Consider the following 23,546-nt stretch of genomic DNA (forward strand, 5'->3'; position numbering starts at 1 on the left):
TTTTTTTTTTTTTTGAAACAGGGTTTCTCTCTGTGTAGCTCTGGCTGTCCTGGAACTTGCTCTGTAGACCAGACTGGCCTTGAACTGAGAGATCGGCCAGCATCTGCCCCCTACCCCCTAGTGCTGCGGTTAAAATAGTGTGTCACCATGCTCAGATGACCCTGAAGAATTTTAAAATATTAATCTGTCTACATTTTAGCATAGATACATTGACATAAAACTAATGGCGTCTGTGGAAGAAATTCCTTGTAACAATTGTGCCGATGCCGAGTGAGGGTCACAGAAGCAAGCTTATTCTAATGTTCAGATTGGTAGATTGTGGTATTGTGTGCTGTGTGAATCTGTGCCTCACACCTAAGCTAGGTCAGGGGGTCCCTGTGCTCGAGTGACTACACAGAGCTATGTAGTGTCAGGAGGACCAGTATTAAAAATCTCCATCCCTCCGTATTGGCCACTGACACCAGCATTGAGTATTTTGGCCACTCTGTTGACTTATTAGTAAACACTCTGCAACACAGAATGTACATGATCAGACAATCTGGTTTTCTCCAAGAAATCTCTGAGCACTGCCTTCTAAAAACTTAGAATCTCCATAGCCATTTAGAAGATGATGGTTAAATAAATGAGGGACATTAGGGTGGATGGCAGATACCTAGAAAAGTAATTCGCTGTCCATCAATTGTGCAGTTGACAAATTGTTTTGCTACTTTCCTGGTGTATCCACTTATCATGTTTCATAGAAATACATTTGCATCTCAGGAACAATCTGTTATTGATAGTAGTATAGATATTTGGGGATGAATACTCTATAATTAAATGATTGGTATTTAAATATAAAAGTATAATTTTTGAGTATTTATTGCCTCATAATTTTAAAAATAAACATTGATTTTACGTAGTATAATGGATCCTTTCTGTGAACTGTCTAAAGATTTACATAAAAACTCTCTACAGCAGAATAGCACGCAAGACTCTGGAGTACAGGAGAGTGAAGCACCATCAGAAAATGTCCTGACTGTAGCCAAGGATCCACGGTATGCCAGATACCTCAAGATGGTTCAAGTGGTAAGCGAATTCTGTCTGTCTTCTCTGTCTGCCCTAGGGATTTCACTGTATCTTTTCTAGTCTAAGAAAACTGCTAACCAGAAAGACCAAGTTTTCAAGTCTCTTGCATCTTTCCTACTTCATAATGCATTCCTTAAAAGAAACCAGAAGTCCAGCCTTTCCCATTAAAATCAATTACACTTGTAGTTGATGTGGGTTTACAAAGTTCAGTGTAGATCTGAGCCATTATTGTTATTATTGTATTTGAAATCTTGGCTGTATCAAAAAAAATGAAAAAGAGCTGAGGGTTTGGTAAACTGAGTTTGCTTTCCATATGCCAGTGTAAATATGGTTTTAAAGTATATTTTATTTTGCTGTTCATCTATCAGTAATTTGGTTTCTAAAAAAAAGAACACAGCACACTTGGCTACATAAGAAAATAATTTTAATATATACCTTTAGGGTTTATGTTTTTCTAAGAAATTATGCATGGCATAATGTAGAAAATGTTTGCGGTTGTCTGTAGCAGAAGTAAATTTACTCCCATGCTTATAGAAAGCCCTACTGCACGTAATTGGAAAGAGCTAACTGGATTATTATTTTTCTGCTAATCAAAAATATTAGGGATCCATCCCATAATCAGCTTCCAAACGCTGACACCATTGCATACACTAGCAAGCGTTTGCTGAAAGGACCCTGATATAGCTGTCTCTTGTGAGACTAAACCGGGGCCTAGCAAACACAGAAGTGGATGCTCACAGTCAGCTATTGGATGGATCACAGGGCCCCCAATGGAGGAGCTAGAGAAAGTATCCAAGGAGCTAAAGAGATCTGCAACCCTGTAGGTGCAACAACATTATGAACTAATCAGTACCCTGGAGCTCTTGACTCTAGCTGCTTATGTATCAAAAGATGGCCTAGTCGGCCATCACTAGAAAGAGAGACCCATTGGACATGCAAACTTTATATGCCCCAGTACAGGGGAACGCCAGGGCCAAAAAGTGGAAATGGGTGGGTAGGGGAGTGGGGGGGAGGGTATGGGGGACTTTTGGGATAGCATTGGAAATGTAATTGAGGAAAATACGTAATAAAAAATATATTAATGGGAAGAGGAAAATTAATGCTTTTATAGCATTTTGTTATCAGGCAACAAAGTGCTGAAGTCTAAAAAGTAAATTTGTTTCCTAGTCAGTGGCATTGTGACTTGAAGGCCAGTACTGCTGGCCTACAGCAGAGAGCTCTGACTGGGGGGTTGGGGTCTGCACAGGCAGTGGTGAAGGGAAGCCGTGTTTTCTTCTTGGTGTGGCTTTGGATGGTGCGCTGACGGTCGGTGCCTTGGCCCCTAGGCTTGGGGAGTAAGGTGGACTTGGGGGTAAGAATGTGTAAATTTTTAATAAGAGCAAGGACAAGCTTGAGTATGAGTAATGATGGATCCAAGTTCAAAGCCAAAACCCAGAAAAGACTACACCTGAGAGAGAAATTCTTAAAACTGTACAGCTCTCAAGATAAGAAAGAAAAGCCTTCAGAAATGACACATGAAAGCTTTTTATGTTGGTTTTGTTCTGACCTAATCAGTATAAGAAATGAGAAAGTGGACTGGAATTTTCTGAAACCTCTCACAAAAACACCATATTTAGTGCTGGATAGCAATGCTCTGTATCGGTGGCACCGCCATCCACAGTTGCAGTTAACCAGTCAGCTGTGGTCCAGCAATATGAGAAGGAGAATCGCATAAAGAAACAGTTCACACAGCTTAAGTCGTTTGCTGTTCTGAGGCTTTCCCCTGGAGAGTGTCTTCCCCTGCCCATTGTCTCCGCACTGCGGTAGTCATCACAGTTATAGGACTGGGACTATAGTACCCGGGAGTAGGGTCAGTCCCTGGCATCTACCTGGAGAGTCTCATAGCTCCTGCAGAAGAGGTGCGGCCCTGCCCCTGCCCACTTATGGCACAGATGTTTACTAAACACTTCCGAGCTCACATTAGCTACCCAACTAAGATTCCCAAAGCTTATTTCAGTTCTGATTTTTGTCACTAAATACATAAAGTAAGGCCTTCAAGGGCAGATCCTCTCTAAGTCTCCTGCTTGCTACTTTCTGGTACCAGTCCTCATTCACTGCCCCAGCTCACCCGGCCCGGTGATGTCCTTGGGCAGGTGTGTGGTCAGCCTCGTGTTTGCAGGTCTCTGTGATGTGACAAGTGGGCAGTCATTCAGCGACTTGGGGTTCTTCACATCAGCTACTCCCTGTCTGAAACACTTTTCCCCAAGTGGCTTCCTCACCATTTCCTTCAGCTCTTCATTCAAAATAGTCCTTCTAAGTGACGCCTTCCTTAGTCAGCCTTGTTTAGGGACAGTGTCCTCTGGCCTTGTCAGAATAAGGAATCTATGAGGTACAGATTCATGACTCCACCCCACAGAATCGGAATCTCTCCATGTGGAAGTCAGAGCCAGACTATATGTGTTCTCAAAATGGTCTCTAACTTTAAAACATCTTATAATTTTTTATTTAAAAATGAATGTTTTGTTAAGAAAGCATAACTTGCTAGAATTACTTAACTCTAGGCCGTATTTTTTGTTTCTGGGCCTGAACATCAGCAGTGGTCAGTTTGTCTGTCTCAGACTTTTTCTGTTGAAACCAGGTTTCCTTGTTTTAGGCTCTGGCCTCCCACTAGCCTTCTGTCCAGGTGTTCCTGTGTTATAAGTGCTCCAGCCTTGTGGGGCTGCTGCTCACTCGTGGTGTCCCCCACTGGGACGCGTGCACTTGGCCTTTATCGGTTACCCTGGCTCATCAACCATCCTTTCGTGTCTCTGCTTTTAATTTTCCAGCATTGTGGTTCTTACAGCCTCTTAGTCATTGAAGTTGGAGGTTGGTTTCTAACTGTTTGGGGGTGGTTTTCAAGAAGAAAGGGAGAAACAATATCTTTGCCTTGCCATCCCCAAACTGGAAGTTCATCCAAGTTAAATTGAATTTTATTGTTTTTAGTTCATTGTGCCAACCTGTATTCCAGACTCTTATTACCCAGCTTTTATTTCCTACTGCTCCTTGTTCTGCATTCCATTCTTCATTCAAACCAAACCACAAATCCTTGCTCACTGCAGCACAGTGCTTTTCCAGCTCTGAGCCTAGGCTCTGCTTCTCCCCATTGCTTCACGTTCCGAGTCTCCTCATCCCACATCCTGGCTTCCATGAGGCCGGAACAGCAGTACCTCCCTCCCTGTGCTAGTCGGCCATGTTTTCTGTATGCACTATGGAAATTGTTATTTCATACTCTTTTCTATGACTGTATATAATACTGTCATTAATTACTTAAAAACAGTTCTATTGCGCTCTCTCGCTCTGTCTGTCTGTCTGTCTGTCTGTCTCTCTCTCTCTCTCTCTCTATCATTTTTCCTAATCATACAGCCTGCCATCTCAGCAGATAACAAAATGAAAGTTCTTCACATGCCTATGAGGTGGATCCTCTGTAAGTTACCTGCCCTATTAGCATCCTAGTACATACATAGTTTATAGGTATATTATTATTTATACATATTATTATTATTATATCACCAGTCAAAGGCGAAACTGTCTGAGGAAAAACAGCCATAGGTAATCTTTATATTCACTTTAGCACCAGTGCTAGTTAACTCTTTTGTCAAAGTGATACAAGCTGGGGTCATCTAGGAAAAGGACTCTCAACTGAGAAAATGCAGTCATCGGATTGGCTTATGGCAAGTCTGTCAGACATTTCCTTGATTAATGGTAGAAGTGGCAGGGCCGAGCCCAGCCCACTGGTGGGACCACCCCTGGGCAAGTAGTCCCAGGTTCTATAAGAGAGCAGGTTGAGCAGCCTGTGGTAAGCAAGTTGATAAGCAGCCATCACACACAAACACACCCCTGCTCCCCCCCCCCCCCCCCCCCCCCCCCCGATGGCTTCTGCTTCAGTTCTTGCCTCCAGGTTCCTGCCTTCAGTTTCTGCTTTGACTTCCATAAGGGATAGACTGTGAGCTGAGAGTTGTAAGCTGAAATAAACCCTTTCCTCCCCAAGCTGCTTTGGGTCATGGTCTTTATCATAGTGATTACAGCCGCAACTATGACAGCACTTTAATGGCGCTCAGTCTAAAGAGACAGTGCTGAGCCTTTTTAACCACAGCATGTTGCTGCCTGTCTGTTCTCTGCTCTAGCTATAGTCATATAGGAATGAATAATTAGCTCCTGTTTCTTCAAGTTGTTGGTTTTAAATGCTTTATAGGACCAAGGCAGGAGGTGCCTCCTAATGTTGACACTAATTTTTCAAATCCAGTTATTAATCTATAAATAAGCACTTGTTGTGTGTCTTGCATACATTGTGAGTAGCTGTCAGAATTAGAATGGGAGGATGATGACATCACCAACTGCTTTAGAAAATGCGACTGTGACAACTGTTCGTTTAGTTTGTCAGTGACAGGAGAAGAATCTAAAAGGTCTTGTGATCCAGGGTGATGAGATGCCCTGTTTTCTCTTACTCTCTACTCCATTGTATACTCTTCTCAGTAGATTCAGTTCCTTCAGTGTGGAAATGAGCAGAGTTCAGTGGGATATGGATAAGATGATAAGCATACTTTATTTACTGCTGTGGTGGTTTGACTAGCCATGACCCCCATAGATATATGTGTTTGAAATGCTTGATGCATAGGGATCAGTACTATTAGGATGTGTGGCCTTGTTGGAGTAGGTGTGGTCTTGTGGAAGGAAGTGTGTCTGTCCCCGTGGGGGCAGGCTTTGAGGTCTCAGATGCTCAAGCTATACAGAGTGTGGCACACAGTGTCCTGCTGACTGTGGGTCAAGATGGAGAACTTTCAGCTCCTCCAGCACTGTGTCTGCCTGCATGCCATCCACCATGACAATATTGGTTATACCTCTGAACTGTAAGCCAGCCCCAACTAAATGTTTTCCTTTATAAGAGTTGCCATATCATGGTGTCTCTTCACAGCAATGGAAACTCTAAGACCCTGCCATTCCCGCAAGCAGCCCAGCTCTAGCTAACTCTAGAGCATGCCTTCATTGTAGATTGTCTTAAGGTAGTGAAAAGTGCTTTACTCTGCCTGGAAGGTCAGAGGTTTTACTGAGATGCCCCACTGTTCTCAAAGGCTACTGAGGGTCACTGTTCCTAAGCCTATGAATGCTATTAATTGGGGGGGAGGAAGTGTATTGACAAAAACAAAGACAGCCTTGTCTAAAACAAAGGAAATCTGTCTCTAACAAAAGTGCCCACAGCACTTATAGCCACAGTATAATTTCATACTCTTAAAAGGGATCAGTGGTGCCGCAAAGCCTCACCTGGAACAGCCATGTGCTGCCTCTCTGTCAGTGCCACTGCGCTCTTACTCCACCTGTGCCGAGCTTCCCTCCCTGTGACCCTGTCATCTTTCTTCCTGCTTCCTCTCCTGATTGTTTAGAATCATTTCATCCTCTAACTAGACAGGGTAGAAGCATCCTTCTCAAGCCTTCTCGGTGTTTTCTCTAGTATAAAGACTGGAGTCGGCCGGGCGGTGGTCACGCACGCCTATAATCCCAGCTCTTGGGAGGCAGAGGCAGGCGGATTTCTGAGTTCAAAGCCAGCCTGGTCTACAAAGTGAGTTCCAGGACAGCCCAGGCTATACAGAGAAACCCTGCAGACTACCCATGTAGTGACCACGACTTCACTCCTAGAGAGTCCTGTAGATTACAGACATATTGTTTTTTTTTTTTTTTTTTGGTTTTTCGAGGCAGGGTTTCTCTGTGTAGCCTTGGCTGTCCTGGAACTCACACTGTAGACCAGGCTGGCCTCGAACTCAGAAATCCGCCTACCTCTGCCTCCCGAGTGCTGGGATTAAAGGCGTGCGCCACCACGCCCGGCTTGACATATTGTTTTTATTTTCAAGCTCTCTCAGTATTAAGATGCACTGTGGGGCGATAGGGGTGTTCCTCCCTAAGATGCCATGAGCACCTTCTGGCTGTCTCCAGGAATAGTGTTGCTTTTAGAGCTGCCCTGCCTCACTTGTCACGTTCCCATAGATGTACTTTAAAGCCTCATAATTTAGATTAACTAATGTAAATGTCTTCCGATGCAAACTAACACGGTCTTCCATTTGTATCCCAAGTCCCTGTCCACAGAACAGGAAGCAGTACCTTGCATTTTGGCTTCGACGCCCTTTTCGGTTACACATCTTGGGATGTGGAAACACTGCAGAAAGCAGTTGTTTTGAAAGACAGTCTTGAGTGCCAAGAAGTATATGTACCCCTGAAATGGAACTTGGTGGAGCCTCTTAGTTTTGCTGTATACTGTGTGTGACCATGTTCAAGCTTTGTCACCCCAAGACCTGGTTCCTCATGTGTAAACTGAGACCTGAACTTCCTTCTAGGTTTACAATCTGTTCACGACTCCTCAGATCTGGACCTTGCCGTTAATAAAGGTTCCAGGAACACCTGCAACCTTTTTCTGATTCTTTTCTTTTCCTTTTCAAATAAGTTTTATGCGAGATTTTTCAGTGAGTAATACAATTTTGTTCCAAATGTGGCAGATAATTGATTCTGATTTAGTGCTTGTTACCATAATGGTGTGGCACCAGCCTCTGTTAAGTTACATACTGCTTTTATAACTTAACTGGAATGGTGTGCACAGATCACTTTTCCAACAGTGCTCTCCCCCCTCTTACTGGCAGAGTTTGGTGAATCTTGTGCCAGTAATAAATTGTCCATTGGGAAAGTCCTGCTTCCACGCTAAGGAAGCTAATGACTTGTACTTTTTGAAACCATATTTGCCAAAACAGTCTCCTCAGACACTGAGAGTTCTGGAAGCTCTATTTTCTTTGGCTTGCTTAAAATTCGAATTGAATAATCTCTGGTCCTGGTGGCTCTGCTGCATCCGTTGCCAGCAGTGAACGTTGGCCTAGGGAAATGAGATGTCCATTACCTAAGGGCAGAGAGTCTCCAAACGATTATTAAAGATGGTCAAGAGGTGATCCGCCTTGGGCCTGGGACGCAGTCTTCACTTTAGATAGAGCAAAGTGGAGTTACTGTAAGAGTAGCTGACCCCAGACCCTTTTTATGTGAGTACAGTGTGGCTTCCCATTGTCTAGAAAGCTCCAGGACTGGCTGCTTATCACTAATCAACATTGTGACCAAAGACAGAGTTACGGTTTATGGTGATGCCAGCTGTCACACACTGGTTCCAGATCTAGTTTAACAAATATATGTTACTTATAATTATGAATATGTGGGTTGTAAAATAATATCTGAGGTTTTATAATAATAATAATATATGTAATATTACAATCAATATCAAGGCTATTTTTTCTGAACATAGGAAGATTTGTAGAATGAAGGAACAATCTCAGACTGCTTATTGAAGGTAAAAGCCATACACCCAGTCATTGGACAGGCTTCCTATTTTCTGCCAACTAAGTGACAGCTCTGTCAGTTTGATTCGAAGTAAGACATAAGCCTTGTAGAACAAAGATCCACGAGGAGGAACTGTGAGCTGGAATAAATGGGACTCGGGTATTCCCGGTAGCCCTTCTCACATCCACCTTAATAAAAGTACAAGAAGCTAGCTAGGCCTTTCCCTTAAGCAGAAAACTCAACAGTCACAATACTGCCTATCCTGTGCCGTGACTTGATATCAGAAAACCTAGAGAGAAAATGTTGTGTCATATCTTGGATAAATATAAAAATTACTGATTTTCTCCCAGTGAACTGGACTGTAAGAATACTATTTGTGAGCTATTTGACGCTGAGTATAAACTCTATAAAGGTTGTTCATTATAAATCATCTTGCATTTCTTTTTAGCATCTGCATGTTGCCTTGAAAGTTGTGGCGCTCAGAACAAGTCACAGCAGACATGAATTTAATGTCGAGACACTTGAAATAGTGGTGCACACTGTAATGGCAGGACTTGCGAGGCTGGGGCAGAGAGATCACTAATTTAAGGGCAACCTGGAATGTATAGAAGACCCAGATCAGCCTGAATTGTATACTGAGTTCCTATCTACAAAACAAAAATGAAACAAAAAGAAATATGCCTTTAAAGTATGCGTATGCCTTTAAATTATGTACATGTTGGGGAGTTTCTTATTGGCTATTTTTTTCCCTTCAGTCCTGGGAATTGAAACCAGGGCCTCCCAAATGCTGTGTTCTTACACACGAAGCTAGACGCTACCACTAAGCTATAGCTATAACCTGCTTTTTAACTTTTAAATTTTGGGTTTGTTTGAGGAGAGGGTTGATTTTTTTTATTTGGGTTTGGGTTTGGGGTTTTGTGGGCTTTTGGAGGGGGGTGTGATTTTTTTGATTTGTTTTTGTTGTTTGTTTGTTTGTTTGTTTGTTTGTTTTGAGACAGGGTTTCTCTGTGTAGCCCTGGTTGTCCTGGAACTCACTCTGTAGACCAGGCTGGCCTCCAACTCAGAGATCTGTCTGCCTCTGCCTCCCAAGTGCTGGGCACCCAGCTCTTGTTTTGTTTTTTGAAATGAGGTCTCAGTGAGTTTCCAGGCTGGCCTTGAATGTACTCTGTAGTCCGGGCAGTCCTTGAGCATGTTGTCCTCCTGTCTCAGACTCCCAGGCAGATGGGACTATAGGCCTGTGACACCTGACCCAGCTCTTCTCCCTACCCCCCTGTATAAATATGCTGTTAGCAATAAACAGTAAATTGAACTCAGATTTTAAGCCCCATGTTTTCCCTGAGGGGTGGTGAGGATGGCAGGAAGTCTGTGCCATGCAGACTGGGCTCCTGTATTGTATGGTCACTGCCGTTTTCCATGCCTCCCTTGTCTCCACGCTGCTGTTCTTCATGACGTCACTGTTGCCATGTCCCCGAGGGGGTCTCCACTCTCATGCTCCATGGGCTGCTCTTATCAAGGTGTTGGTTTCTGTCCAGGAGCTTGTTGTTCTCCTTACTGCGTTCACGCTTGGTGCTTGTTGTGTTTGGAAAATGTAGTTTGAGTCGTGACCCTTCAGAAGGTCAACACTTCCCTGTCGCATTCGGAGAACAGCCAGTGTCAACCAACTGACGCCCTCACCTGGAGCCAGGCTCCCCTAGAGCTGATGAGAGACACTTGGCTGCCGCACACTTGAGCTCTCTGTTTGCAATGCTGTATCAGATACTTTAAATATGAATTTTAATTAAAGACAAGTTTTAGGGGTATTGAGACGGCTCGACAGTTAAGAGTTCCTGCTCCTCTTGCACTTTGGTTCCCAGCACCCATATTAGGGGCCTCACAGCTGCCTATAACTCTAGCTCCAGAGTATCTGATACCATCTTTTGACCACAGCAGACACCAGCAAGTACACCCCCCGCAGGCACAGACACACATGAGGTCGCACATGTGTGCTGTAAACACACAAATAGAAATAAAATTAAAATTTAAGTAATTTAAAAGGGGTAAGTGGTAAATAAGAAAACAGAAAATGCAAAAGAATATTCAAAATGTAGTTGAGAGCCAGCAGAATGTCTCAGCAGGCCACTTGCCACTAAGCCTGACCTGAGTTCAGTCTCCAGGACCTGCATAAGAGTCAGCATAAAAATGTATTCATGAACTCATTAGATTTTTTTATTAATGGCATTATAATTAAAACACTTTAGAGAATACATAAAGTACATTATTTGAAATATCTTCAAGTCAAATATTCATTTTCTTTAACTTTGCTAAGTGCCGGTACATTGAGCTCCAGTTGTGGGAAACCACTATAACACAACGCCCGCTCCCATCCATCCTGGAGAGACAGAAAGCACAAGTAAGCAACCACTCGTGACTTCATCTCCTTTATTATTACACCACCTCTCTCGCCTCTCTGGAAGTTATAGGAAAGGCTCAGACAGCATCCTCACTGGGCCTCCTAAGGGGCCGCCAAGCATAGGCACATATTGGAGGGACAGTCGTTGCTGAAAGTGAGGTCCTCCACTCACCCCGACCTGAATGTGCATTTGATTCATCAGTCTTACCTCTGCCAGAAAGAAGGCTCTACACCAGAAAGTTCTCCAGATGGGTAAGGGGAAAAAAGCCACTGAACTCCAAGTAGTTACTTCCTTCTGTTTGTTCCTCTTAAAAATACATAGTTCCTCGCCTTTTCTGTTAATTGTTTATCTGTCAGTTTGGTTAATTTATGAGAGGATAAATAAAGACCACAAGACCACACTCCCTCAGGAGGGAGAGGCTTGCCTGTCAGCAGGTCCACCTAAGTACCATGCCTGAAAAGACTCAAGCACACAGCAACACCTCTCTGGCCCCGGTTCACAAAGGGCCAACCCTTAATTTCTTGCTTAGACTAAGGCTGATGACATATCATTAGCAGATTCAAGGCTCTTTACTGTATTTCTGTAACTCCATGGATACCCAACCCTGACCGTTTTTCTTTGCATATGTATGGATTCCTAAGGTCAGAGAGTGAGAGACGCATAATGCAGCTGTTGAGACCCCTACCCCAAATGGGAAATTAACCCAGAAGTAAACATTCCGTGTACTCAATCACTGGACTCTTCTTGTCTGTGGCTTTCAGTGTAATATTTGGAGAAATGGGTTTAAATTTACTTAAATAATATGTGCATGTTTTTGACATCTGAACTCATAGACTTGTAATTTGACTAGCAAATTCTAAAAGGATTTTATAATGACTTGGCCAGGCTGAAAAGAAGGCTCAATAGTATAAAGAACATTTTACACTTGCAGAGAAATTGTGTTCTATTCCAGCACCCACATAGCACTGCTCACAGACTCCTGTAACACTAACTCCAGGATCTGGCGCCCTCTTCTGAAGTCTGAGGGTACCTGCACTCATGTGCACATGCCCTTATATAGACACATGCACACTCATGCATAATTTGAATAAATATTTTCAAATTATTTGCAGGTTTAGTCAGAAATTTAAAGTACAGTGACATATAAAGTGTAAGTGAATACATGTGTAGAAAGAAGCTATCCTCTGAGGGGAATGAGGTAATGGCTCCACTATTGATTAGCCTTTAATCCCAGCATTCAGGAGGCAGAGGCAGGCAGACCTCAGTGAGTTTGAGACCAGCCTCCAGCCAAGGCTGCATAATGAGAGCCTGTCTCCAAAAACAAACAAAAACAAAAAAGAAAACCCAAAGATAAATAAGTTCTATATACCTCGTTTATATGACTGTAAGGGGAAGAAATTAGGCTCCCAAAGCACCAAATTACTCTTAAATCAACAAATACTTGAGTAGTTAGAAATGCAAAGAAAATATTTTATGCACTCTGCTGGTCATTAGCACATGAAATTTATTATGTTACAAGTATATTTTATGGGGCATGGGAGGGTGTTAATAACATGGGAAAATTGATGTAGCTATGTTTTAAATTATCTCATAATAATAGATCCCTAACTTTTGGAAATGATTTTTTTCAAAGCTTTTAAAACTTCACATGTATCCAGATGGACTTTAATTTCTTGTCCCCAAAAGATAGAGACAGGACTATTAAAATATATTTATTTTATTAATAAAGACATGGTAGTTTTCTTACCAACTATCTGGGCCCTGAGAATGGCTAATGTGGCTTTTGCGCATCTTTTCTTATGAGCTGTCCCTGCATCTTTAAAGATAGCTTATAACAGTGAGGAAGCTCTTCTGACTGGAGCACTCATCACTTGAAATAATCCTTGCAAAAGAAATTGGTCATTGTTCCTTTTCCTAGAAATGACTGTGTTTGCCACCAGGCAAGGTTTGTAACCCACATGCATATTTAGGCTCGAGTTAGAAAGAGTAGCAACCATCTCCACATTAATATCCGAACATAGCATTTTCTCAATCTGTACACGTCTTCATAACAGTGCTTCCTTCTTTAGATAGCTACATACATGTTAAAGCTTTAAAGATATTTATTTAAATTAATTTTATATTCCTTTACTGGACGCTCCCAGGAGGAAAAAAAAATCATTGAACATTTGTTTTATGATTTGGTCAGCAAACAGACTATATATATATATACTTTATAAAAAAATTTATCCTTAACATAAGAACATACCATTTCATAAAATGTGATGTGTTTTTATAATGGCATTCTTAACCATAGAGATACATGCCTGTCATACCACAGTTTGGGAAGTGGCGGCAGGAGGATCAGGAAGTCAAGGCCAGCCCCCAGCTACATGGTTTATTTGAGCAAGCTTGGGCTATATGAAATCCTGTCTCAAAATAAACAACTGCCCAAACATAAATGATTAAAAATAGCACTTTTGAAACAGCAAAAGGTACAGATATGGTTGAGTCCGTTTCACCACGTTACAGAAGCTGATCGGAGTGCCCGGGCTCCTGTTCCAGCCCATAGCACTTTATACACACCTCTCTCTGCAAATGAAAACAGGTTGAGACAGTCTTGCTGTGTAACCCAGCCTGGCCCCAGCCTGGGATCTCCTGCCAGAGCCTGGTGATCAGGTTACAGGTGTCACCTCCCCTCCACTACCTCCACAAAATGCGGTGTGTCTTCCTGACCGCTCAGACTTTATTACACTTGCTCTATGTAAGGAAAGTGCTTCATATTTCCCACTTCTTACAACTAAATTATTGCATTTCGATTCCTAAAATGAGAGAGAAACAAAAATCCTAAAATATAAGGATTTGTTTTTGTTATTTTTTTTTCAAGGAGCACAGCCCTCCCCCACCCCTTTGGATCTAAAACTTTAGGAAAATTTCAACATGGTTTATAGAGAGATTTAGTAGCTTGGTTTTCATTAACGCAATAACGGATATGTGTAAATATTGGCAGGCCTAGAAACCTCCGTACAGTTTTTGTGATATAAGAAACTAGTGTTTAACCATTAGTACTGCCATCCTAATTTCATTAGCGTGGCTTCTTTACACACTTTCTCCAGTGACGCAAATGCAGACATGAGTTTTTGGAACACCAGTCCCATGGCTGCTTTCTCTCTCCTTCGTTACTTATGTTGGACAAACTGCCCTCCTCACTTGCCAAAAAAAATCCCACAGTTCCGTAGACTTCAGATTTTGAGGTCTCTTATGTCCTCCTTAGACCACCGCTTTGTCTCTTCGTGATTAGAAATTGGACACTTCTCTTTGATGGTTAACAAACCAGACTCTGTTACTTGAAGTCCTTCCTAGCAAGAATGTAGCAAACAGCAGATCCCTGAGGGACCCTGCAGATACAACAGCAGGTCCCGTCGGAAGGCATCCTGGAAGGCATCCTTGGAACACAGGCGCAATTAGTGGTTTTGTTTTCTAGCATACTTTATGAGACTTACAGGAAGCTGTGATTAGAAGCCTCTGCAGGGCAGAAGATTGAAAACTGGGTGTATTTTCCTTTACCTGTGTCAATATACAAATGTGGCAGGGATTCCCTGGACTTTGCCTGTTTCCATGCTCTTTTCCTGTAACTAATTCCAGAAAAGTAAGGTTAAAATATGGAGCTTCAAGCTCAGAAGTCCATTATTCCTCCACTCTAATCAGTTCCACGGATCTATGAAAATGGGAGGGTATCTGATTCTACCAGTATCCCTAGTTTTCACTCCTGCATCCCCACAGTGCCCCACCCCCACCTCCCTCCCATCTCCTTTGCCCTTTTGTGCTATATTTTAGGAGAGTCTGCTGTTGGAGGGTTTTTTTTTTCTTCTTGTTTTTTTGTTTTTTAAAAAAACTCATTTTTTTCCCTTCTGTTTTCTGGATTTTGTAATTTATTTTTGTAACCTTTCCAGTGATGTCCTGTGGCTTATGCTAACATATGATAAATAAATCACATAGTTGTGTTTGTAGAAAGACCTTATGACATCAAATCATACTTAATAGGAGCTGAGAGGTTGTTTGGTTCTTCTTGGTTTTAGGAAATATGGCATGAGCTCTGTTCTTTTCCCCTTTTAGCCATAGGACATTGGTGCTTTTGGAAAATGAACTGTTCTAAGCTTCTCTCATTCTGTTAGCCTAAATAGTTAAGTAGATACCACCACCTCCCACTCTCCCACTGATACCAGTGCATGCAGCCAGTCTGTGCATGGCTGTAGGGAGCATGCTCCAGCCGCTGGAGCATGGCGGCCTATCTCTGACTCTCTCTCCCACCTCTAGAGCCTTTGTGTTAGCAGTGGTGCTTGGTGAGCCTATCCCAATTCTTGATGGACTTTTGACCGGTCTGATCTTGTGCAGTTCTATGCCTGCAACCAGGGGAACCGAGAGCTCATCTGGGCAGCAGTGGTCAGTCCCCCTAGCCTCTGATACATTGTCTGTCTGCCCTGTCTTCCATGACCATCCCCTAAGTCTTCACAGGAGAGGGTATGACATAGATTTCCCATCAGAGCTGAGCTCTACACAGGCACTGAGGATCTGTACTTTGGCCAGCTATGGCTCTGTTAGCCACCATTCACTGCAAAAAGAGCTTCTCAGGTAAGGGTGGAGACATACTGATCTCTTGGTATAAATGTAAGTAGTGGATTTGGGCTTTCAGTCTTTTACCCAAGTCTTAGCTTTAGGAACTAGACTTCAAAAGTAGGGCTTGTTCTAACCTCTCGGTTACTCGGCTGCAGACGGCAGTCTGTTTATATTGGATGGGCCTTTTGTTTTGCTTTCAATATTGCAGTTGTCTTGTCTAACTCTGTAAGTTATCAAGGGCCCAGACTTTTATCTTCCATTCTCTTTGTCTTCCAACCCTATCATAATTTACTTCTCAGAACACAGTGACTCTACCTCACAGAAAATGGTTGCCACAGCACAGACAAGTACTGACAGAAACACCTCAGATTCTCCGTGTATTTAAGTTTGAATTAATTTTGGAGTGTACTACTTTTAGAAACCATTTGGTGCTGCCACAGGTTTTGTGACATATCCACCCCCAGCGATGTGAAGATATGGGGCTGTTTACTCAGCGAATGAGCTCTTGTTTTCAAATACATTTATATTCATCTTAACCTGAATGCTATCGTGTGCTATCAGTGTTTTTCACTTTACCACTTTACCACTCTATTGTCCTTGCTTCATGTCTGTAGCGGTGTTGAGAAGATGGGTAATATACTGCTTAGATTCTGTATTCCTAAGGTATCTAATTGAAGCCGGGGTGTTTGGTTATTACATGACCATTTACACTTACATATGCTATGTTTTATAAAGCTCTGAAATGTTTTATTATTTTACTTGATAGCGTAGTTAGCTGTTCATTCTATCAGTTTAGCCAAACTTGCTGTCGTCTCAGCTCTCCATGCTTTCCGTCTTTTGATGAGAATGCAGTCTCCTTACCCTGCACAGCAGCAGCAGTAGCCACGTGACAGTCCCGGTGACTCAGTTTGGGTTTATGTGGATTAGATGGTGCTGATTTCATCCTTCAAGAGCTCTGCACACACATCCATAGCAGAAAAGGAAGAGCTGCTTTAAACCCTGAGGTGCCTCCATGTCTGCCTTTAGGTTGTTCATGGGAATAATGAGTAAGGCTTTCTGATAACTGTATTCTTACCCTGTGTCTTTGATAGGGTGTTCCAGTGATGGCAATCAGAGACAAGATGATCTCAGAAGGACTGGACCCAGAGCTACTGGAGTGAGTAATAGTTCTATAAAATCACATCTACATAATAGGAAATATGTCAGTTACAACAAAAACATTCCAAGCTCTCTCTTATGTTTCCTATACAGTGTTTTATAGTTGAGAATATGATCATCATAAATCATGCCCATGCTATGTTAAAAAGAAAAGGAAATATCATAGGCCACTAAAACCAGCCAAGGCACACTTCAGGAGATGAAATTCAGTTATGAGTCTGCTCAATTTTGGTGGCTGGGCTTATAGGGTTTGTTGTTGCTGTTGCTGTTGCTGTTGTTGTTGCTGTTGCTGTTGCTGCTGCTGTTGCTGTTGTTTTTTGCTGTTGTTGCTGCTGCTGCTGTTGCAGTTGTTGCTATTGTTGCTGCTGCTGTTGTTGTTGCTGTTGTTGCTGCTATTGCCGTTGCTGTTGTTGCTGCTATTGTCGTTGCTGTTGTTGCTGCTATTGTCGTTGCTGTTGCTGCTGTTTTTCCTAAAACTGACTTTTTCTTTGGCAGTGATGTGACAAGATATTATCTACCTCAGTTTCTACTCAAGGTGACAATACATAAGAAATTATTCTACCCTGACCTAGGTTAATCCAGTCTAAGAAGTAACTGGGATAAATAGTAGTCCTGGTGCACATTCATGGTTATTATGAAACAGATGTCAGGGTACATGCTATTATAAAATGTCTTTTAGAAATGCTGAGAAATGATGCCTCAGTACATTGATAATAATTCATCCCATCCACGCCAACCTTGCTATGTGGGTTGTACATCTGAATAAATTGTACATCTTAATGGGCTCTTCACAACTCTTCTGCTCTGCAAGCACCAGACACTTGTGAGGAGTCTCAGACACTTGTGAGGAGTCTCTCCAGTTGGAGGTTTTGCTTGCCCGGTGTTACCCGGGCGTTCAGACTGTGCTAGCAGTATGCTTTGGAATTTTTCTTGGCTCCAGCACTTTTCCAGAGGAAAAGGTGTGCATTATGGAAATGAAACACCATAAAAGTCATCTTCTCATATTTTATCTTCAAAAATGTAAAATTCAAGAATGTCTTTAAACCTGCCAACAATGGATTTTCCAACATGTATGTTCACTTGGTGTGTTTCCAAATGGCAGAAGGATCGTCTGCAAAATGTGGCTTGGTGACTAGAACAAAAGGTATCTGCGTTGTTTAAAATGTGTTCTGGAAATTGTTTCTGACATTTTAAAAGGAGTTGAATTGTGGCATGTAGTTTAATAAGAATTGGACATTTGGGTTTAATCTATTTTGGTACTCTCTTTGCATAATTATAAGTACATTTACCATGGATTGAGACTCTTCGCTTCTGGAAATACACAATAGACCATAAATAATAACGAAGATCAAAAATGACCTTTAAAATGATGACATTTCACTCTGGATGACAGGAAAGCCACTGTCCTGTACATCTGCACAGCATCTGCATAGTCTACATGCCCGGTCTGTGGTCCACTTGTTTCTTTTCCCCTCCTTTCTAAACGAAGTCTCTACACGTAGTCCTTTGGTTCAGCAGCTGTTGACACTAAGAGCTGAAGTGACCTTTGCTCCTTTCCTCTTCCCTACCGTGTTAGTCACCAGGACTCGTCTTATCTTCAGTACCACATATGCGTGCTCACTCACATGCCTACAGCCCACTGCTGCTCGTTCTGCCTCTCATCATCTCCCCTGAATTATGGCAGGAGCACCTGCTGTGCTTCTGTGTTCTCTCTCAAGGCATCCCTGTCACTCCACGTGGATTCGCTCATCACTTCATTCTTGCCTGCGTCTAGCGTCTAACTGTCGCATGTAAATGCTTTTCCACCATGTCCTGGATTACTTCTTCAGCTCTTGCTACTTCTATACATTTCTTTTGTGCAGCCATTGCAAATGGCCTGTATTTATCTGAACCTAACATCTTCCTATTCCCTTTTGGCATTTTTATATGTTGTCTTCACTCTCCTCAGAACTCCTTTCTCTCCCTTATCCTGTTGGCCTAGGTAACTCCTTGTGCTTCAAGAGGATTAGGTATCATCACTTAAGAGGTCCAGGGGTGCAGCAAGCTCTTCTATTACTGTTAGCAAGTGTGAGTGCATGTCATTGTCTACAAATGTTAGGAACATTCAGCTGGGAGGAAATGGGTGCCAAGTTGGAGGGTAGATTCCAGTAACAGCATGGCTTTACAGAAAGCGTCCATAACCACAGCCTAGAGGCAGACTTCTGACCCATTACCTCATGGGCACATGCAGTGGCCACCAGGGGCACTGCTCAGAGTGGACTGACTCACTAACAGTCACCACTACTACCATTCCCTTCTCCTTTTAGCTTAGTATCTGTGGAACGGCCACCTTGTTCGGAGGCCTTCTAGTGCTGCGGAATCTGGTTTACACAGGTTAGGAACCGTCACCTGGGCAGAGAAGTCTGACGTCAAGTACAAGAGGGGATGTGCCATCCAAGGAAAGCACAGCTTTATTTAGAATCTTAGGTATAAAATAAGCCTCTTCCAAGAACTTGCAGTAAAAAGTGTCCTGATTCTCTTTCCTTTAAAAGTATAACTTTTTATACACTCTGTGTTTTTATTAGCTTCAGGTAATGAGACAGACTCCTATAACCGATCTGATCCCCAACATAGGGTCAAAAATAAAAAGGTCTGTGCCTCTAGGGTGACAGATTGGCCTTTGCCCGTGTGCATCTTAGGAACAAGTTCTTGTGATTAAGGGAGGCGCAGGCTCAGTTAGACAAGAGACAGTCAGCATAAGGCAGTCAGGATTAGAGTCTGCCCTGCCACTCTCATCTCTGTAGCCAGGGAGACCTCAGTGACATGGGAAATGGAAAGGGTCAGCTCCTCTGTGATTACGTAGGTGCTTAGCAGAGTTCTGACCGGCAGTGAGTGTCTAGTGAATGTTAGCTGTGGTTTGTGAATGTTTTAATGAGGAATATGTGGCAAATTCTAAACAATGGATTTACCAAGCCTTGAGGTCAGAACGTGTTTATGATCCCGAGTTGCGTGTATAGCCTCATATTTTCAACAGGTGCGTTTCATACACAGCATATCATCTTTTAAAATTATACTCTAGTTTCTCAAACTGAAAACCTCTACTTCCAGTTATGCAGCAAAGAGCAGACCTTTTTATTTTTGGCCCTATGCTGGGGGGATCAGATCTGGAGCTGAGAAAGGTACTCGGGATGGTGTCTTAGTTTGGCATCTATTGCTATGATGAAACACAGACCAACAAGCAAGTAGGGACGAAACAGGTTTATTTGGCTCACACTTCCAGATCATAGTTCATCACTGGAGGAAGTCAGGACAGGAACTCAAGCAGGCTGGAACCTGGAGGCAGGAGCTGATGCAGAGACCATGGAGCAGTGCTATTCAGTGTTTTGCTTCCCCTGGCTTGCTCAGCTTGCTTTCTTATAGAACCCAGGCATGGCACTACCCACCATGGGCTGTGCCTACAACCCCGCTGCTCACTAATTACGACAGTGCTCTACAGGCTTGCCTACAACCAGATCTTATGGAGGTATTTTCTCAATTGAGGCTCCGTCGTCTAAGATGACTCTACCTGCGTGCAACTGACATAAAACTAGCTAGTATGGATGGGATGGAGCTAGGTCTACAAACATTCATGCTCTACTCAGTAAACAGAGTAAATGTGAGTGGCCACTTTATCCAATTCATCACAAAGCCACAGCGGGTATACAAGAAAATGGGAAACTGATAAACATGGCAGAATTTCCAAGAAAAATTTCCATGTTTATTGATGTTCTTTTTTTTTTTTTAATACTGAATGGAACTTTTTTTTTGAAGATTTATTTATTTATTATATGTAAATATACTGTAGCTGTCTTCAGACACACCAGAAGAGGGTGTCAAATCTCATTACAGATGGTTATGAGCCACCATGTGGTTACTGGGATTTGAACTCAGGAACTTCAGAAGAGCAGTCAGTGCTCTTAATCACTGAGCCATCTCTCCAGCCCATCAGTGTTCTTCTCAGCTCCCCCACTAGCTATCTGTGTTAGTTAGGGTTTTACTGATGTGAACAGACACCATGACCAAAGCAGTCCTATAGGGACAGCATTTAATTGGGGCTGGTTTACAGGTTCAGAGGTTTAGTCCATTGTCATTAAGGCAGGAGCATGGCAGCATCCAGACAGGCATGGTGCAGGCAGAGCTGAAAGTTGTACATCTTCATCTGAAGGCTTCTAGCAGAATACTGACTTCCAGGCAGCTAACATGAGGGTCTTATAGCCCACATCCACAGTGACACACCTACTCCAACAGGGTCACACCTTCTAATAGTGCCACTTTCTGGGCCAAACATATACAAGCCATCACATTTCACTCCCTGGCCCCCATAGGCTTGTCTAAACATGAGTCTGTGGGGGCCATACCTAAACATAGCATAATGCAAAATACATTTAGTCCAACTTCAAAGGTCCCCACAGACTATAGCAGTCTCAAAATGTTAAAATCCAAAGTTTAAAGTATTTTCTGAGATTCATCCAATCGCTTAACTGTAATCCCCAAAGCAAGACAGGAAACCAGCTGGGCAAACTCCAAACTCTGCATCTCCACGTCTGATGTCAAAGTGGTCTTCAGATCTCCAACTCCCTTTTTTTTACCTCTGTTGACTACAACAGACTTCTTTCTCCTGGGCTGGTTCTACTCCCTCTAAGCAGCTTTCCTCAGCAGATAGCCCATGGCTCTGGAATCTTAAATATCTTGGGGTCTCCGAGGCAACTTCAATGTTACTAATTAATGTTCCAATGTCTTGAACCTACACATGATCTTCTGGGCTCCTCCAAAGGACTGGCGTCACTTCTCCTGCTCTGCCCTCTGTAGCACTCTTAAGCTCAGGTTGATCCACTCCACTGCTGCTGCTGCTCTTGGTGATCATCCCATGGTACTGGCATCTCCAATACACTGGGGTCTTCCTGCTCCAACTAGGCTTCACCAATAGCCTCTCAAAGGCTCTCTACATGGTGACAGGCCTCAAATCCTTTGGATGACTACTTCAGTCCTGGGTTATCAACTGCAGCCGAGGCTGTATCTTCACCAATGACCTTTCATGGCTGCTCACAGTGCCAAGCCTTATCTGTTCTTCATGACCCCTTCATGCCTTCAAAACCAGTACCACCTGGGTGACCCTTACACATTGCCAAGTCCAGCTGCAGCACAAGTACAACCTTGGCTCTCTCTGGAACACAGCTTCTTTGTGCTGTCAGAAAACACTTCCCAGATTTCACCTCAGTGATGCTGGTCTCTTCTTAATCACCACTAATTTCTTAGCTCCAGGTATCCAGCATCAATTGTCCCAGTAGTCCCTTCTATTTTTCACTCGAAAGCCAGAGCCACATGACCAAAGCTGCCGAGTTCTGCTGCTTGCTGGGACTGGAACATAATGCCTTGTTCTATTACATTATCGCCAGCTTTCTGTTTCCCAACTGCTTCGCTGCTTAAGCTTGGCTGTCCTGGAACTTGCTCTATAGACTGACTTGGAACTCAGAGTTCTGTATGCCTGTCTCCTAAGATTAAAGGTATGTACCACCATGTCTAGATTTAAGCTTTTCTTCACCTAGAACTTGCCCTGTTCTAGGCTAGTCTTGAACTCTGAGATTGGCTTGTCACTGCCTCCTGGGATTAAAGGTTTATACTACTATCCTTGGACCTAAATTTAGCTGGAGGGATCTTATCTCAAGGTTACTTCTCCCTTAATTCAGTGTAATATCCTTGAACACAGGATTCAGCTCCATTTCACTTCCTGGTTCTCCTTTAATAGTTGAACCATATATTTTATAGTTTTCCTTTCTCATCTTTCTATGCTCGTTTAAAATGCTCTTCATGAGACTTAACCAGAGAACAAAGGCTATGATGGGCGTTTCTGAGACTTCCTTTGTCAATGCAATTAATCTGAGTCTCTTCACCTTAGCCTCAGGCAGACTCTTCAAACAATGGCAAAAGTAGCCACATTCTTCACCAAAATACCACAAAACCCTCTCTAGCCCACACACTGAAATTCTCCATCGAAACCTCTTTGGCCAGGTCCACACAATTCAAATCATTCTCAGTAACAATGTCTTTCATGATCCTACTAGGATCTCCCATTGAGTCCCTTTTAAAGCATTCCACTGCTTCCCAAATCCATGTTCTTCCAATCAAACACATGGTCAGGCCTACCACAGCAATACCCCAGTCCCTGTTACCAACTTCTGTTTTAGTTAGGGTTTTGCTGCTGTGAACAGACACCACGACCAAAGCAACTCCTATAAAGACAACATTTAATTGGGGCTAGCTTACAGGTTCAGAGGTTCAGTCCATTATCTTAAGGCAGGAGCATGGCAGCATCGAGGCAGGCATGGTACAGGAGGAGCTGAGAATTCTACATCTTCATCTGAAGGCTGCTAGGCAGGCATGGTACAGGAGGAGCTGAGAATTCTACATCTTCATCTGAAGGCTGCTAGCAGAATATTGACTTCCAGGCAGCTAGGATGAAGATCTTATAGCCCACACCCACAGTGACACAGCTACTCCAACAGGGTCACACCTTCTAATAGTGCCACTTTCTGGGCCAAATATAAACAAGCCATCACACTATCTAACCATGTGATAGAACAAACATTAGGGTTAAACTGATTAAAAATAGATCTCAATTCCACAACTGCACAATTCCAAAAAAAAAAAAATAGGTGAATTTTATTTGGTCTGAATTTTCACTCATTCAGTATTTTTTAGTTGCCAGCTCTCAACTACTGACTAGCAGTACTGGTAAGAATATATCAAACATTTGTGCTGGGAACTGTGCCCAGGTACTCAAATAATAAGTACACTTTCCACCACTGGGCTCCACTGTCATTGCAACTTTGTCTGATTTGTAGCTTTTGTTATTTTGAGAGTTAAATACACAAATGCTGTTTTTCACCATTTCCAAGCCCCTTTGCCCTTCAGCTCCTTCTGTACCCACCAATTCCCTCTCAAATGTATGACCTCTTCTATAAGTGATGTAAATGTACATATATATACACACATACAATG

The 23,546-nt window shown here is 42.8% G+C and overlaps 1 protein-coding gene across 3 annotated transcripts in view; it reads left to right on the forward strand.

Moving 5' to 3' along the window:
- Washc3 (WASH complex subunit 3) overlaps positions 1-23,546 on the forward strand; it is a 48,296-nt gene that overhangs the window by 19,563 nt on the left and 5,187 nt on the right. The window contains exons 5-6 of one of the 3 annotated variants that reach the window (XM_021174420.1): positions 955-1,065; positions 16,463-16,527. In XM_021174420.1, the coding sequence (XP_021030079.1) occupies positions 955-1,065; positions 16,463-16,527 (176 nt within the window). Of the gene's footprint in view, positions 1-954; positions 1,066-7,145; positions 7,472-16,462; positions 16,528-23,546 lie in introns of those variants that run through there. The other 2 variants (XM_021174421.1, XM_021174422.2) reach the window with 2 other exon arrangements.

The sequence above is a fragment of the Mus caroli genome, chromosome 10 (genome assembly GCF_900094665.2).
Source record: "Mus caroli chromosome 10, CAROLI_EIJ_v1.1, whole genome shotgun sequence".
NCBI classification, from domain to species: domain Eukaryota; kingdom Metazoa; phylum Chordata; class Mammalia; order Rodentia; family Muridae; genus Mus; species Mus caroli.